The sequence below is a fragment of the Gobius niger genome, assembly GCF_951799975.1.
Source record: "Gobius niger genome assembly, chromosome: 8".
Classification (NCBI taxonomy): domain Eukaryota; kingdom Metazoa; phylum Chordata; class Actinopteri; order Gobiiformes; family Gobiidae; genus Gobius; species Gobius niger.
This window is the reverse complement of record NC_136859.1, coordinates 30,230,286-30,245,196: the sequence shown is the minus strand read 5'-3', so window position 1 is coordinate 30,245,196 and position 14,911 is coordinate 30,230,286. Positions and strand designations below refer to the sequence as shown.

At 41.2% G+C, this 14,911-nt stretch overlaps 1 protein-coding gene across 1 annotated transcript; it reads left to right on the top strand.

The window, feature by feature from the left end:
- Window positions 1-417: 417 nt before the first annotated feature.
- On the top strand, window positions 418-7,390 carry psmc4 (proteasome 26S subunit, ATPase 4). Its single transcript, XM_079561454.1, has 11 exons — window positions 418-500; window positions 986-1,084; window positions 1,258-1,444; window positions 1,824-1,970; window positions 3,350-3,459; window positions 3,684-3,777; window positions 4,204-4,371; window positions 4,452-4,528; window positions 6,124-6,292; window positions 6,660-6,715; window positions 7,021-7,390. Exons 1-11 carry the CDS (start codon window positions 468-470, stop codon window positions 7,132-7,134), a joined length of 1,254 nt encoding a protein of 417 aa, XP_079417580.1. The 5' UTR covers window positions 418-467; the 3' UTR covers window positions 7,135-7,390.
- Window positions 7,391-14,911: the final 7,521 nt, after the last annotated feature.

The window sequence follows — 14,911 nt, the reverse complement described above, 5'->3', positions numbered from 1 at the left end:
GGCGGTTGGAGGTGTGAAAAGAGCGGCCGTAGTATCTTTTTTCTCTCTTTCTTTTTAATATTAATGAGCAGTTAAAACAAAGTGAGGGTACATTAATATAAAATCCCCATGGCAGGAATCTCGGAACCATGGGGAAAGTATGCACACATGCAGCATTCAGCGTAGTTTTACAGTTCAGTTACACCGTTTCGAGGCTGACAATTTTGCGTCAGAGAGTGGTTACAAAGTTCAACCTGCGATCACAGGAAGGTGTAACATGCAAACCAGAGTCATGAGTCCATCCGAAACTCTGTCCGAGAACAGCATAAAAAAATAACGCAGCCGAGGTATGAAACCTTGCCGATTTACAAGAAATTACGACCTCTGTACCTGCTGTGTGACCTGCAGACTACATTACCCAGAAGCCCCGCGAACGCGCCTCGTCACTGACTGTACGTCAGTACGTCAGCCGTGTTGGTAAAATCATCATGGAGGACCCTGTTGCCGTAGAAAAGAGCCCGGTAAGGATTTCTAAACACCTTTTCCACTTTGTGATTCATCTGTAAGAATTATTTAATCGTGTGTTTGGCTCAAAGGCACGTAGCAAGTGTTTGTTAGGACATATTGTTGCCTGTGCCGTCCGAATATTATGTTTACACCGCGCAGACCAAACCTGCCTATTCATTCTCTACTGCTGTGTAGATGCTATGTCACGTCCAGCTAGCGTTAGCATGACTTTGAGCTATCAAAGAATTAATGTGAGCCTTTTTCTATATACTGTAGCAATTCGAGTGTTTTTGGCATTATATACTTATTGCTTTTGGTAAGGTTTACATAGTTACGTCTTTTGCCTTTTATGTTGGTTTGTCTTTGTGTTAAGCTAAGAAGCTAGGCTAACTCTCTACTGCCCCTGTTTACTGTAATGACCACAGATGTGACTTTATTAAGCACAGTATATTTAAACACAGTGTTGAAACATCGCCAATATTTATTTTTTTTCCTCCAGGAGGAAATGCCTGCAGTTTTGAACTCCAGACCCCAAACTGGTCTGTCCTTCTTAGCCCCTGAACCTGAAGATCTGGAGGATCTTTACACGAGATACAAGGTACAAGATACAATGGACTAAATTCATTAAACTGTAAATGTACACGTATGAATCGTATAAAAGCAAACTATGTGCTGCTGTGTGAAAGGGCTGGCTTTGTTGTGTCTGCGTGGATTCTCTGTTGTTGTTGTTGTTGTTGTGACTTCTGAATGTGGTTGTTGTTGTGCTTGTAGAAACTGCAGCAGGAGCTGGAGTTCCTGGAGGTGCAGGAGGAGTACATCAAAGATGAACAGAAAAACTTGAAGAAAGAGTTCCTCCACGCTCAGGAGGAGGTGAAGAGGATACAGAGCATCCCCCTCGTCATCGGGCAGTTTTTAGAAGCTGTGGACCAGAACACCGCCATAGTTGGTTCCACTACAGGTGCGATTGTGGATTGTGGCTCCAATTATGTACAAATGTATATTATGTGTTGTGAACTTGTGACCAAGTATAGGTGGTATTTTACGCTGCCTGGAATTAAAATTTCAAATCCACAGAACGGTTAAATTAACATTTCAAACGCGCTAGATGATGAATACTGTAGTACTTGGACATGTTAAGTTATTCACAGAAATGGCAGCCAGATATGAAAAATGAATAGACTACAGTACGCACACATTTCATGCTGTGTTTCGAGGAAAAGCTGCATGTCTTTAATAATAAAATCTTCTATGAAATTTTAAATGTTCTGTTCAGAGCGGTGTTTTTAATTTCTTATGAGTTCTATCTTTTCTCATTCCCCCGTCTCCTCCTCCGCCAGGGTCCAACTACTATGTGCGCATCCTGAGCACCATTGACCGGGAGCTGCTGAAGCCCAACGCCTCAGTCGCGCTGCACAAACACAGCAACGCTCTGGTGGACGTGCTCCCCCCAGAGGCAGACAGCAGCATCATGATGTTGACTTCAGGTGCGGTCGTCGTCTGTGCAAATTCAATGTCGTTTAGTACAGAGGCTTCTTGTGGTGGATTATGAGCTAAAAACGAAGGTCTGGTCTGCCAAAGTGTACTTTCTGAAGTTTTCACCTTTGCTCTACAAATGAAACATGAATATTTGCTATCATTGCTATGCACATTACTGGTCAAAAGTTTGGAAATGTGTTTTATGTATTGGTTTTTCTTTTAATTTTAAGATTATTTACATTATGTAGAATCAACAATATGACCGATTGCTCTAGGTGTCCTAATATATTCCAAGCTTTGGTATAGGTGCTCTTGGGATAGGGATCCAAATTGCAAAAAAGCAACAAACGAAGGCAGTCTAAACAAATATGCATAGTAAATAAAGCCTTTTATTTAGATGGCCAAGCCAGCATGCTTCGACCACCAGGTCTTCATAGCTTCATTGCTCCAAAACAGGTCAAGATAGAAGCTACCAAGCTCTTCCACGTTTTCCCTATTTAAATATGGTTACGTGAAGTGTTCCACTACAAAGTATAATTACACAAAATTCAACAATGTGGATTTTCTAAGCGGATAAAAGGGGGGACTATATTGTAAGGCGTAATAATACCAGGAGTAGTTTGGCATCCGCACAGTAAAGTGAAGATATTACTGCGCGGATTTCGAAGCTTGGTAGCTTCTATCTTGACCTGTTTTGGAGCTACAGTGCAGAGGGGGCGAGGCTAAGTGCTAACACCGTCTGCGAGTCAGGTTCTGCTTTGATTACGGCTTTGCACACTTTTGACGTTTTCTCAATGGGTTTCAAGATATACTGTAGTCACCAGAAAGGGTTTTCACTTCAGACTGTTGAAAGCCATTTCGGGGATGACCTTATGAAGCTCATTGAGGAAATGCCAAGAATAAAGGGTGGCAAATTTAAATTTAAAATATAAAACATTTTTGAGTCATTTCACCCTTGATTTTGTATTAATTTTCAGTTTAGTGTCTTCAATCAGAATCACACACACACAGTTTAGAAATGGTCTGCTGTCAAACGACAAAAATATCCTGTCTGGACCCTGAGTCTGTATGAAAGCCTGTAGTTTAGACCTTCACTAACATGTCCTGAAATGCAGTTGATACATCAGTCTTCCTTTTATATGTTTAATGCTTAGTGCAACACTTTGCATAAAATCCACTTTAATATGTTTCTAAAATCGTCCTTCCCTGCCTTCATCTTATACGACACACATTGTTCTTATAAATAATACAATCTTTTACATAATTAACCAGTCGCCCACACATGTTGGAGTCACTTGGTTGTCTTCTTCTCCGTCGTATCTTAGCTGAATTTATTTCATACATGGACTCTCTCCATGTTCTTAGCGTTTTTGTGTGTTTTTTACAGACCAAAAGCCAGACGTGATGTACGCCGACATCGGTGGCATGGACATTCAGAAACAGGAGGTCAGAGAAGCCGTGGAGCTGCCTCTCACACACTTTGAGCTCTACAAACAGGTATTGACACGCTTATTCTAGTCTAATGTATGTAGTGAATAATAATAATACTAATGCGGTTTATATGGCTTTTCTTTATGTCCCCATTACCGCAATTTGATGTAATATCTATATCACATGAAGGCACAATACATCACAGAGGCCTTCCATTTCTTGTCCACACAGCCTCAAACAACATTGTGCAGCCCTGCATCTTTCTTTTTGACATTCCTGCTTGCTTTCAGATCGGCATTGACCCACCCAGGGGTGTTCTGATGTACGGCCCTCCAGGATGTGGCAAAACCATGTTAGCTAAAGCTGTGGCTCACCATACCACAGGTAAGACCGTCTGTTTGGTGGGCTTACTCTCCCCTTCTCTTCTCATTCAGACAACCCCATCTATGGCTGGCGTCGTCTGGGTTTAAAAAAAAAAAAGTCCACTCATCTGTTTCCCTTTGACATCACACTGCAGGAGCTTATCTGGCCCACTTTAACACAATGACACCAACCTAGAGCTATTTAAGCTCTTTTATGTGGCCAGACTTGAATGACCAAGTCAGTGTTTATCTCATGACTCTCCGTTTGCCATTTTGAGATCATTTAGAAGATCAAATGACTTACTGTAAATACTGTACTGACTCATCTACAGTCCACCTGTCTCTCTGTAGTATTATTTCCTTTACAATATTACGTATTGAATAACACTGAAATTTACCAGCTTTAGTTTTGCTGAAATGATTGAGCCTCGTTGTGTGTTTTGTCCAGCCGCCTTCATCCGCGTGGTGGGCTCAGAGTTTGTGCAGAAGTATTTAGGGGAAGGCCCCCGTATGGTGCGTGATGTTTTCCGGCTGGCGAAGGAGAACGCGCCTGCCATCATCTTCATCGACGAGATCGACGCCATCGCCACTAAACGTTTCGACGCACAGACTGGAGGTTTGTATCCGCTTTGTTCATGTAAATCGGGTCCGTATGTGTCTTTGATGATATAATGTGCTGCTGTTTGTCCTTTGCAGCTGATAGGGAAGTGCAGAGGATCCTTCTGGAGCTGCTCAATCAGATGGATGGTTTCGATCAGAACGTCAATGTCAAGGTACGTGTGTTCACCAAACACTGGTAACTGCTGAAGAAGTACTTTTTGTCAGGGCTGCCTGATATAAGATTATAATGAATTATTGTGGCGTACAGTGAAGGAAGTGAGCAGTTTGTTCTCAAATCACTGACAAATGTTTTTTATAGTTTTAATGGTTTGCCTTAGGATCAATGTGTAAATCCAGTACTGTATTTTGATTTAACCTCTTAATCTCAACCTTAACTGAGCAAATTTTCTCCACTTCAGCTTTGCTCAAATCTAGAAAGTTTAGTTTAGTTTGGTTTGTTGTCCCCAAGGGGAAATTCATTTTCACAGTATAGATGTCACTGTGGGAGCGGTAATTACGACCTGTTAAGTGTGTTGTGGCTGTGGGGATGGGACTGTTTTTAAAACGTGCTCTGAGTGACCTGTATCTTTGACCTGAGGATAATGGAGGTGAAACAGTGGTGCAGTTACAGTCTATAGGCCAGCGTAACACCTCATTTGAAAGCTAAGACCTACAAAACTCATCTAAATTGATCTTTTTCCTCAAGCTACAGTCACTCTTTTGACAATTTATGTCTTTTATTGCATTTTCATCCATTTTTTTCCAAGAAGTTTTTAGATTTGGGTAAAGCCAAACTGGAGAAAATGTGCCTGGATCAGGAGGTAGGGGGTTAAGAGGTTTAATGTATAGATATTTTTAATGGCTTGACCGATGCGTCGGAGGTGATCACTCAAGAAAACAGAAAGGTCATACATGAGACAATTTCTTTGATAAAAACTGAAAATAAGTTCAAACAACTGGTATTGGAAAACAAAAGCAGTTTGCTCCATCTCCACCAGTGTTAATTTAGACATTTTTTGATTTAGCCTTTTAAAGGGACTCTACGGAGTTTAAAAATGTTAAAATGATGTATTTTCCTCCTCCTACATGTTCTAGCTCAGACCTGTTCACCACAACTGCCTCTAAAATCCTGCACTGTCACTCAGAAAGGTGTTAATTTGGGTCCAAAGTGCCGTCAATGCACAAGCTTAATATACGAGGTGCAGTTACACGTATGACCTGAGGTGGCAGTAGTGAGTATAAAGTGGCCAACTTGCATCTAGCCCCTTTAATGAAAATGTTATTTAGTTTTAGTCCAGATTTAGTCAAACCATTTTTTTTAAAGAGTTTATTGTAAGTATAGTCAACTGAATCTAGAATTGATGCTTTTTCATCGATATTCAGCTTGTAGTAATCATAAAAGATATATGGAGATTTTAGTCATTGTTTGTCATCAGTTACGAGTTTTAATTTTGTGTCAGTGAGGACATTTTTTTTTACTTGAACACAATATTTTAGACTCAAAGGAACACTGGTCGCCCACTAAAACATCTTAAATAAATTAGTCATATTTTAAATTAGATAAAAGAAAACACAACCAATACTATCAAACTTTTTATCATACGTTTTCATTGTTGCTTTTACTGAAATAATCAACAAAAGGTTCTGTTGTTGATATGGGTGATTTTCCTTCTAAAACCTCCAGAGGGAGCATCACCATTGTTGATGATATTGACATGTCTCAGTTCAGCCAGTCCCCACTATAACAGACCGACTCCTCTGTGTCCAGGTGATAATGGCCACTAACCGAGCAGACACGCTGGACCCTGCCCTGCTGCGTCCGGGCCGTTTGGACAGAAAGATCGAGTTCCCTCTGCCCGACCGGCGTCAGAAACGACTCATCTTCTCCACCATCACCAGCAAAATGAACCTGTCCGAGGAGGTGGACCTGGAGGACTGTATCCTTCGAACGGGCAGAGTTTCCCCACGGGGAAAGGGGGCAAGGATTTAGACTAAATTAAGACCTTCAGTTGCATTACAAAGCAGTATTTTTCATTCCAACATTAAATTTCAAATCTGAAAGAAAACAAAATTCAAAATATTAAAATGAATTAGACTGTCAGGGGACTACAATTCTCATGTTGGGTTAAAAGTGTGTTTGTGTTTACAAGCCTCAATTATGCGTAAGAGGTGAGCGGACTAACCAAATATTTACTCAAGTAAGACTCAACTTTAAGACAAGAGCGGCTCTTTTGGCACTCGGGCCTAATAATTTCAATGTAAATGTTCTTTGTTGCTTGGAACTCCTTGACTATTTTTTCACAGATGTGGCCAGACCAGACAAGATTTCCGGCGCTGACATAAACTCTATTTGCCAAGAGGTTTGTTAAAGTCTTAATCTCCAGAAATGATGGGGAAACAGGAATGCGTAAAGCTGAAACATTGGCTGGTGCGTACTGTACAAGGGGTAGTATAGTGGAGGCAAAGTCATATCATGTAAAAAAGTCAAATCATGTAAGGAGTCTGATAAAGCTGTCCGGATTTCAAAAAACACAGAGCGACTTCATGACATCACAGGGTTCAAATAAGTTTAAGCCTTTACTTTTGAAATACAGGATGACTGACCATTTTGTTTGATTGAGAAAACCTTTTTAGGATAATTAACAATGTGGATTTGCTCTTTCAGGCTGGCATGCTGGCTGTGCGTGAAAACCGATACATCGTCCTGGCCAAGGACTTTGAGAAAGCCTATAAAACGGTGATCAAAAAGGACGAGCAGGAGCACGAGTTCTACAAGTAGAAGAAGAGCCGGTTCCACAGTCGGAGTGTGACTGACGTCTCTGTGGCTTTTCTGTCCCCGAATTGCATTGATTTTTTTTTTCTTTTGGACTCACTTTACGCATTGCAGCGCAGGGCTAATGTCATTTTAGACTCCCCTGCTGCATTCAAACAGCACTCTAGACACCATCGGTTCTCAACATGCCTGTCCATAGTTTGAGCTAGGAAATAAATCATTTGTATCTATGTCAACTTAACCTCAACATTAAAGAAATAAACATGTTTTTCAGAAGTCCTTTGTCATTATCAATACTGCCGTTAAACTGCGTGTAAAACCTGTGACAGGAATCAAAACTATATCAACATCTTGTGAATGTGTTGCGCTTATTAATCCTAGCATCAGTTAGAATTATGGCTTTCATTTGTCTTGTTAATCAGAGTTGAGGTCAGGGGTAGGCAACGTCAGGCCCGGGGGCCAAATCCGGCCCTCCAGCACTGAACCTCTGGCCCACAAGGTGATTTTGAGAAATATTATACAAGAGAGCAAATACCAGTTAAACTCTGAAATGCTGTAAGTCAGTATTTAAGTTTCCAGGCTGAACGTCCCAATATGTTGTTTATAATGCAAAACATTGGTATTTGCGGGAAATGGTTCTTTACTTTGCTACAATGGTGAGGTTCGGCCCTTGGTGTTTTGGCAATGATGAAAATTGTCCCTCCTGGAAGTGAACTTGCCTACCCCTGGTTTAGGTGATCATTTCTATGTATTAGCTTGTCAATATTGACTGTAGATAAGGTGCTGAGTTCAATTCCCTTTTCATTTTGGCCAACATTTGGATGATTTTCTTGAAAAAAATAACTGCAGATGTCAGAGCATTAATCAAGGCTTTTTTATATTCTATAAATTGCCTTACAATGAGGACGGAAAGCCACGCAGCGTCGACAGGTGCTGCTTGCTGGATAAAATCCTGCTGGGGTTGCGTATCACAGGTCGGCAGCGATAACTGAACTGAACCCTGTTGCGTTGTTTCTCAATTTCCTTCAAAAAGGCCCTTGTTACTTCTGCCCTCACACTTGTCCAGGAGTCGAAGCAGCGCAGCTGGAGATTGCGGGAGTCCCTTTGAAGCAAACAACATTATTTATCCAAACAAATCAAGTCTCAACTTGGCAATCAAGGATCTCTTGTAGGCTGTGCTGCACAATATATATTACACATTAAAGGACCAACTTATGCCCGTTTTTTGTTTTATTATAAACGAAAGGGGAAACCACTGAGTTAAAATGATTGTGTGAGTTGTGTTTCAAACTCATTCTTAGGCACATTTAACAACTTACAGGGTTACTTTCACAGTAATGCTAGAAAACTAACCAGCAAGTCAAATACTTTATAATGAACTTAGACACACAGCGTTATTCTCCACATGTCTGAGTTTACAACATGCCTGAATTTTAGTTCCATTACTAGTAAAAAGTAATAAGATATAGTATATTAATGCAATATCCAGATTGCAAGAAGCTAGAACACAGTATGTCACAGAACTACCTTCCATTTGACTGGGATTTGTTATGGCAGCGTAATGTGCAATAGGTCAGTTTTAGTCATGATTTTCTAAATAAACTACTGTTCTGAAATTAGTTAATATGTTGCAATAATATCGCAATATTTACAACTGTTATGGAGCATTTTACTTTTTCTCTAATGTTAAACCTACCATGTTCTTCGCCTCTGGTGAAAGTGGAGGAGGCTGTCGCTGACTTGGTTGAAGTAGTAGGGGCAGAGCTGCAGGTTTGCCTCTTCGGGGTTCACAGAAATGGCATGATAGACGTCATCCAAGTAGTCGTCTTCCCCCTTGGACTTCATCTTTGCAGAGAAATGCACATGCCACAGCATCATCGACAGGCAAGACAGGTTTGAGTGCTGGTCTGGAGGGTCCAGGTAGAACAGCCGGTAGGGCCTTGGTTGATTTTGCATGTAATTCATGGCTGCAAAATCAAATCACTGAACAAACTCAATATTAGATAAAAGATCAGAGGAAATCTTACTGTTGTCAGAGACTTTGTTTTTATTTGAAATTGTTTTGGAGAACATGCAGTATTGTTTGAAATGCTAAGCTGCATTTTTTTTTGGCTTATTTAGGAAACATTTTAATTACATTGTACCCAAATTATTTTCTCATACTTTTTTGTAATATTGTTTTAGTTAGACTAAATAATATTACATACATACAGGAGATGGAAAACAAAATGAACACCCGCAAGGTGGTTTCAGTGAATTTTGTATCAGTTCAGTTTAGCTTTATTATGCCCCATAGGGAAGTTTAGTTTGCAGCCAGCAGTCACATACGGACCATCAACACAGTACAAAAGACATTCGGGTAATAATATATACATGAAACATTCCTTTAAAAGACCAATCGTTCTTGGAATCATGGACTTCTTAAACCTGTTGGTGTTACACCGTGGAACATTGTGATAAACCAAAACTCAGTTCTGTGAAAAGCTACAGATGAATCATAAAAATTAAAGCCACACCGTGCAACATTTTACACATCATAGAATAAAAGAAAAATACTTCAAAGACAGAAGTGTGCCACAAGGAATCAGCTGATACTATGACATAAAGCATTATCAACACACAAGCCCTGAAGCAAAATAGTAGCAAACCAGTCACCGCAATTCAGGACATAAAAGTCTGTTTTTTCAGTGAGTCCGCAGCATTTGAATGCCATGTGTCTCGTCTGTGTTTGCTTTGTATTTGCTCCCAAGAGTCCTGACGTGAACCAGGACCTCGAACAACAGATCATTTACAGGGACATTTTATTAGGCTGCAATTACATAGCTTTTGCTTGAGGTTATGTAGAATCTGATTTCACTGCCCTTAGTGTTAGCGTTGTGTAGTCTTTGTGTCGTTGCAAAAACACAAATGAATTGGCGCGCTAAGACGAAACCCAAACTAGAATCGAAAGTAAGAGGTTAAAAGGTCTTTGGTCCGGTAAAAATGGTGATGTGGAAATGTTGTTTACTTTGATCATCCTATTTTTAATGTTTAAATTAATATATTCTTTATTCTAGAGCTTGGAAGTGCCCCTCTCTTAAGCAACATATTGTGAAATTTTGAATATATTAATATATTCAATATATTATATAGAAACTCTGCCATTGGTTCTGGTCCAGGTGAGGAGAGTTGGTCTGCAGTCTTTATGACAATTTTATGTTAGTTGTTGTTTTGTTGTTAGTTTTTTTGTGCTACTCTACTTCAGTCTTATTATAAACCTGGGTTATATCTGGTACTCGGGAGTAGTGAGGCCAAATTGGGTTCATAATATGCACCAAAAATGTATGTATGTCATTACAGTTCTTGTAATGACATTGCAATAGAATATTGCAGATATTATTTCCATCAAGTTTGTAAAATGTAACATGATGGAAATAGCAGTATCTTCATTGGTGAATGTAATGTTGAAGTATTGACATAGAACCTGTTTTTAGGACGCTTTTGAGGCATTTTTAAAGTGGTGTAGTCTTTCTGTGTAAAAAAGCTTGAGGGCATCAATGTCTACAGCCCAAAATGTCATTATGGAACCGTGCCATCATCGCATTGTTGAATCTGAAAACCACCAAGAGGCTTTCCACCGAGAAATCCCCACATGGGGGGTTTACAGTTTACAGTTACATAAGAAACAGCCCCTGAGGATTGTTTGAGAACGCTGAGAGGATGCTTCTCTAAGATGAAGGCACTGTGTTTCTATCAGTGACAGCCTGTGCACGTGCCTCTGAGTGACTCGAAAGCATCGACTGTATAAATAAAGCCCTAAAAGTAGCAGAGCTAAAACCTGCTCGCCAGTGCACGGAGGTTCCTGTGAGTGGGCGGAGACCGCGCAGAGGCCGTGCCCCCTCACTCCCCCCTCACTCCCCCCTTACTCCCCCCTCACTCCCTCCTCACTCCCTCCTCCCTCCCCCCTCGCTCCCCCCTCACTCCCCCCTCGCTCCCCCCTCGCTCCCATTCGCTCAAAGAAACTCCGCATATCAGCAGCGTCTGCACGGCTTCAACTTCAAACATATCGGAAACACGCAGGAGAGAGGCGGGCACAGATCACACCAGGATATTCCCGAAGTTACACGACTCCGTGATCTGCGGGGCTAAACAGGTGAGGATGGAAACCATAATAGATCCATGTGCAGCTGAGGGGGGCGCGTGGGGGCTGCCGTAGTTAGCTAAGGTTAGGCTAAGGTACGGTAGCCCCAGTGCCCAGTGCCAGCCAAACCAGAAGGGCTGGCTCTTCAGGCAGCGGCACAAGCACAGCTGGAAACACTCACAGTGCTCTGAAGTAAAGATGGAAGACTGTTGTTAATGTGCTGATAGGATTGTGCTAAAGTTAATTAGATTAGCCTTCGCCGGGTAATGACACTGTTAAGCTAATTACCAAAACACTGTTGACTTGTTAGCATTTATGTGGAAAACAATAAGTAGCTAGCAGCAGTGCAGTTTCATGGAGGAGAACATGTTTGTATAAAAACAAGACTTGTTTTTTTTATGGTTAAACTATTTCATTTTGTTCAAAAGATTATTCTTTATAACCAATGAGTAAAGTTTTTGTTTGTGTAGCCTCATTCCGATTCTGCTAACTAGTTCTAACCTCAATTGCTTCTCCACTCCAAAAACTAGTAACCAGATTAGCTCTGGCTACATCAACATGAGGCTAATCCACGTTTCATGTCACCTAAAGCCCGTGTGTTGGCCCTAAATAAATCAAAACAGCTAAACTTGTGTTTTTTATGGTGAACTGTGACGAAACAGCACTTTTTTGAGACACTCTTGTGGGTCCAGGATGAGGCAGATCCGTCGTGGAAACTCTTGCCTCATCCCGTGCGACTTCCTGCTAAATAGTTGCGTTATTTCGTGTCCGTTGTTGTGTGTTTGAAGCTTGACTGGGGCTTCAGGGGTGGCTCTGGTGGTCCCGAGTTGAACAAAGGCTGTGTGCATGGCGGTCAAGTCCCCTCCCCCCCTTCCCCCTGTCTCTCCCCAAAGTCCGAGCTGTCAACCTGAGGGAGCGGGGTCTGTGTGTGGGCAAATGGATGGACTTTTGTTCCGGAACACCTGCTCCTTATCAGTTTATACCCCGAGTTTATCATTGCTTAATTCATCCAAGTCAAACACGTGGAGCAGGATGTGTGGGGCGGCATTCACTTCCTTCTCCCGCTGCAGGGCAAGCAAACTTGGATGTTTTTTTTAAGTGATCTCATTTAAAAGAGATGGGAGACCTGTTTCCCCAGGTCATTAGCTCTCAAACCAGGCTTCTCTTCTCTATCTATCTATCTATCTATCTATCTATCTATCTATCTATCTATCTATCTATCTATCTATCTATCTATCTATCTATCTATCTATCTATCTATCTATCTATGAGATATGGAATTAGACGATATCGCATATATGGGAATAATTCAAATTCAGATAAGCTATTAAGTTAACAAAAAGAAACAGGTAATCTCAAGATGATTTAAAAAAAACAAAAAGTTTATCTAAACTGAGCACTTCATTTTGTTTTCTCTTTATACACTGCTCACAAAAACTTAGGGCACACTCAAAAAACACATCCTAGAAGTCAGTCAATTCGATTTTTCGGATGAAAATCTTTATTCATAGTGTAGGGCAATGTGTTGAGAACAAAATAACATAAGAATGATAAATGGAAATCAAATTCTCAGCCCCTGGAGGTCTGGATCCAAAATTCAGTCAAAATCAAAGTGACAAAGTGACCTCCAAACGAGTCCGTATCATCCTCAGTCGTGTGTGTGGCCTCCACGTGCCTGAATGCACTCCCTACAACGCCTGGGCATGCTCCTGATGAGACCACGGATGTCCTCCTGAGGGATCTCCTTCCAGACCTGGATTAGAGCATCAGTCAGCTCCTGGACAGTCTGTGGTGCGACGTGGCGTTGATGGATGGACCGAGACATGATGTCCCAGATGTGCTCTATTGGATTTAAGTCTGGGGAACGGTCAGGCCAGTCCAGAACATCAATACCTTCATCATGCAGGACCTGCTGACACACTCTTGCCACATGTGGCCTGGCATTATCAGGCATCAGAAGGAACCCAGGGCCCACAGCACCAGCATATGGTCTTACAATAGGTCTGAGGATCTCATCCCGGTCCCCAATGCCAGTCAGGGAACCTCTGGCTCGCACATGGAGGGCTGTGCTCTGGACACTGCGCTGGGAGACACAGCAAACCTTCTTGCCACAGCACAAATGGACGTGCCATTTTGGATGAGCATCACTCCCTGAGCAGCTTCTGTGGGTTGTAGATGCTCCTCATGATACCTCTAGTGGTGAGAACACTGGACAAATGCAAAAGTGTTCCAAAAATACGGTACAAAGGATGAAGACAGGGAAATGGTCTGTGGTCACCACCTGCAAAAGTTTTCAATAACACTACTCGTATTTGGCTTTGACTTTACTTAACATTTCATTTCACAGCTCTCACTTTGCGGAAAAAATATCAGGATGTATATCGTATATGGATATTCAACCTAAATATATCGCCCAGCCCTACTGCACAATTAAGAATGGACTGAGGGAACGTGGCTTGCTCCATAGTTTAGGAGTCCGCTGCATTATATAAAATGGGGTGGATATAATAATAGTAAAAGGATGAGATTGGGTTGCACATGTTAGACAGTATGGAGGTCAGAATAACAAGCCTGTGTTGACTAATGACTTGGTGAAAGAGGGGCAAAAAAGTTGCAATGGAAAGTCCATAGGAGACAGCTGCCATTTCCTTACCGCGCACTTTAACCAAGCGCATTTTCTCCGGTTCAGCTTTACCCAAATCTAAAAGCTTATCTATTTGAGCGTTTAAAGCCTATAGGCCAGAGTAACTCTTCAGTTGGCGCGTTGTCTTTTTTTGGTTCTGTTTGTCACGTTTTTATAGCTTTTTTTTCGGTTTCATCCTCCGTTATGTCTAGTTTTTGTTGCTATTTTGAAGCTTTTTTCCAAGAAGCTGCAGGATTTGGTTAGAGTCAAACCGGAGAGAATGTGCTCAGTTCAGGCGGGGGTTAAGAGGTTAAAGGGACTACACGGAGTTTAAAAATGTTTAAAACCAAGTATTTTCCTCCCCCAACATGTTCCAACAATGTCCTAATGTGTAGAATGAGCTCAGACCTGTTCACCAGAACTGCCTCTAAAATCCTGCACTGTCGCTCAAAAATGTTGTTACTTCAGGTCTGAAGTGCGTCTTGCACGAGCTTAAAATAGAAGGTGCAGTTACACGTATGACCTGAGGTGGCAGTAGTGAGTATAAAATGGCCAACTTGCGTCTAGTCCCTTTTAAGGTTTCAGGAAGAAGTAGGCCAAAATAAGTCCCCCCTTAATGGTGATTTGGACCCAGGTAAGTTCCGGTTTTTGTTCTTGATCTAGGCCTGATGGTAACGTCACATATTTAATCAGATGGTACTTGGGTTGAACAGTTAAAGTCTGAGAACCACAGGTATGACATACAGTATGTGGAGAACAAATTTTATCTGGACTATTGCTATTATACGTGAAAGCGTGTCTATGTATTTCACTAATATAATATACTTTTGTACCAAACCACAAATATTTTGTTTTGTTTCAAATCAAAAAATGTATTTTGTGGTGCTGTGTTTGCGTAATTGTCCATGTATAGAACCGATGGCAATTATTAATCTCTAATTTAGTAATGAATTATTTTTATTGTGGATTAGTCATTGTTGCCCTGTGTACAGTCATAATCTTTCGTCTTTCTGACCGCTGCCTCATTCATGACGACTTAC

What these genes read in the sequence shown, in the direction of transcription:
- psmc4 (XM_079561454.1), top strand. Translation starts at nt 468, where the DNA reads ATGGAGGACCCTGTTGCCGTAGAAAAGAGCCCG. An exon ending in CATCATGATGTTGACTTCAG is followed by an intron (nt 1,971 to 3,349) that starts GTGCGGTCGTCG and finishes TGTTTTTTACAG; the next exon opens with ACCAAAAGCCAGACGTGATG. An exon ending in ACTTTGAGCTCTACAAACAG is followed by an intron (nt 3,460 to 3,683) that starts GTATTGACACGC and finishes GCTTGCTTTCAG; the next exon opens with ATCGGCATTGACCCACCCAG.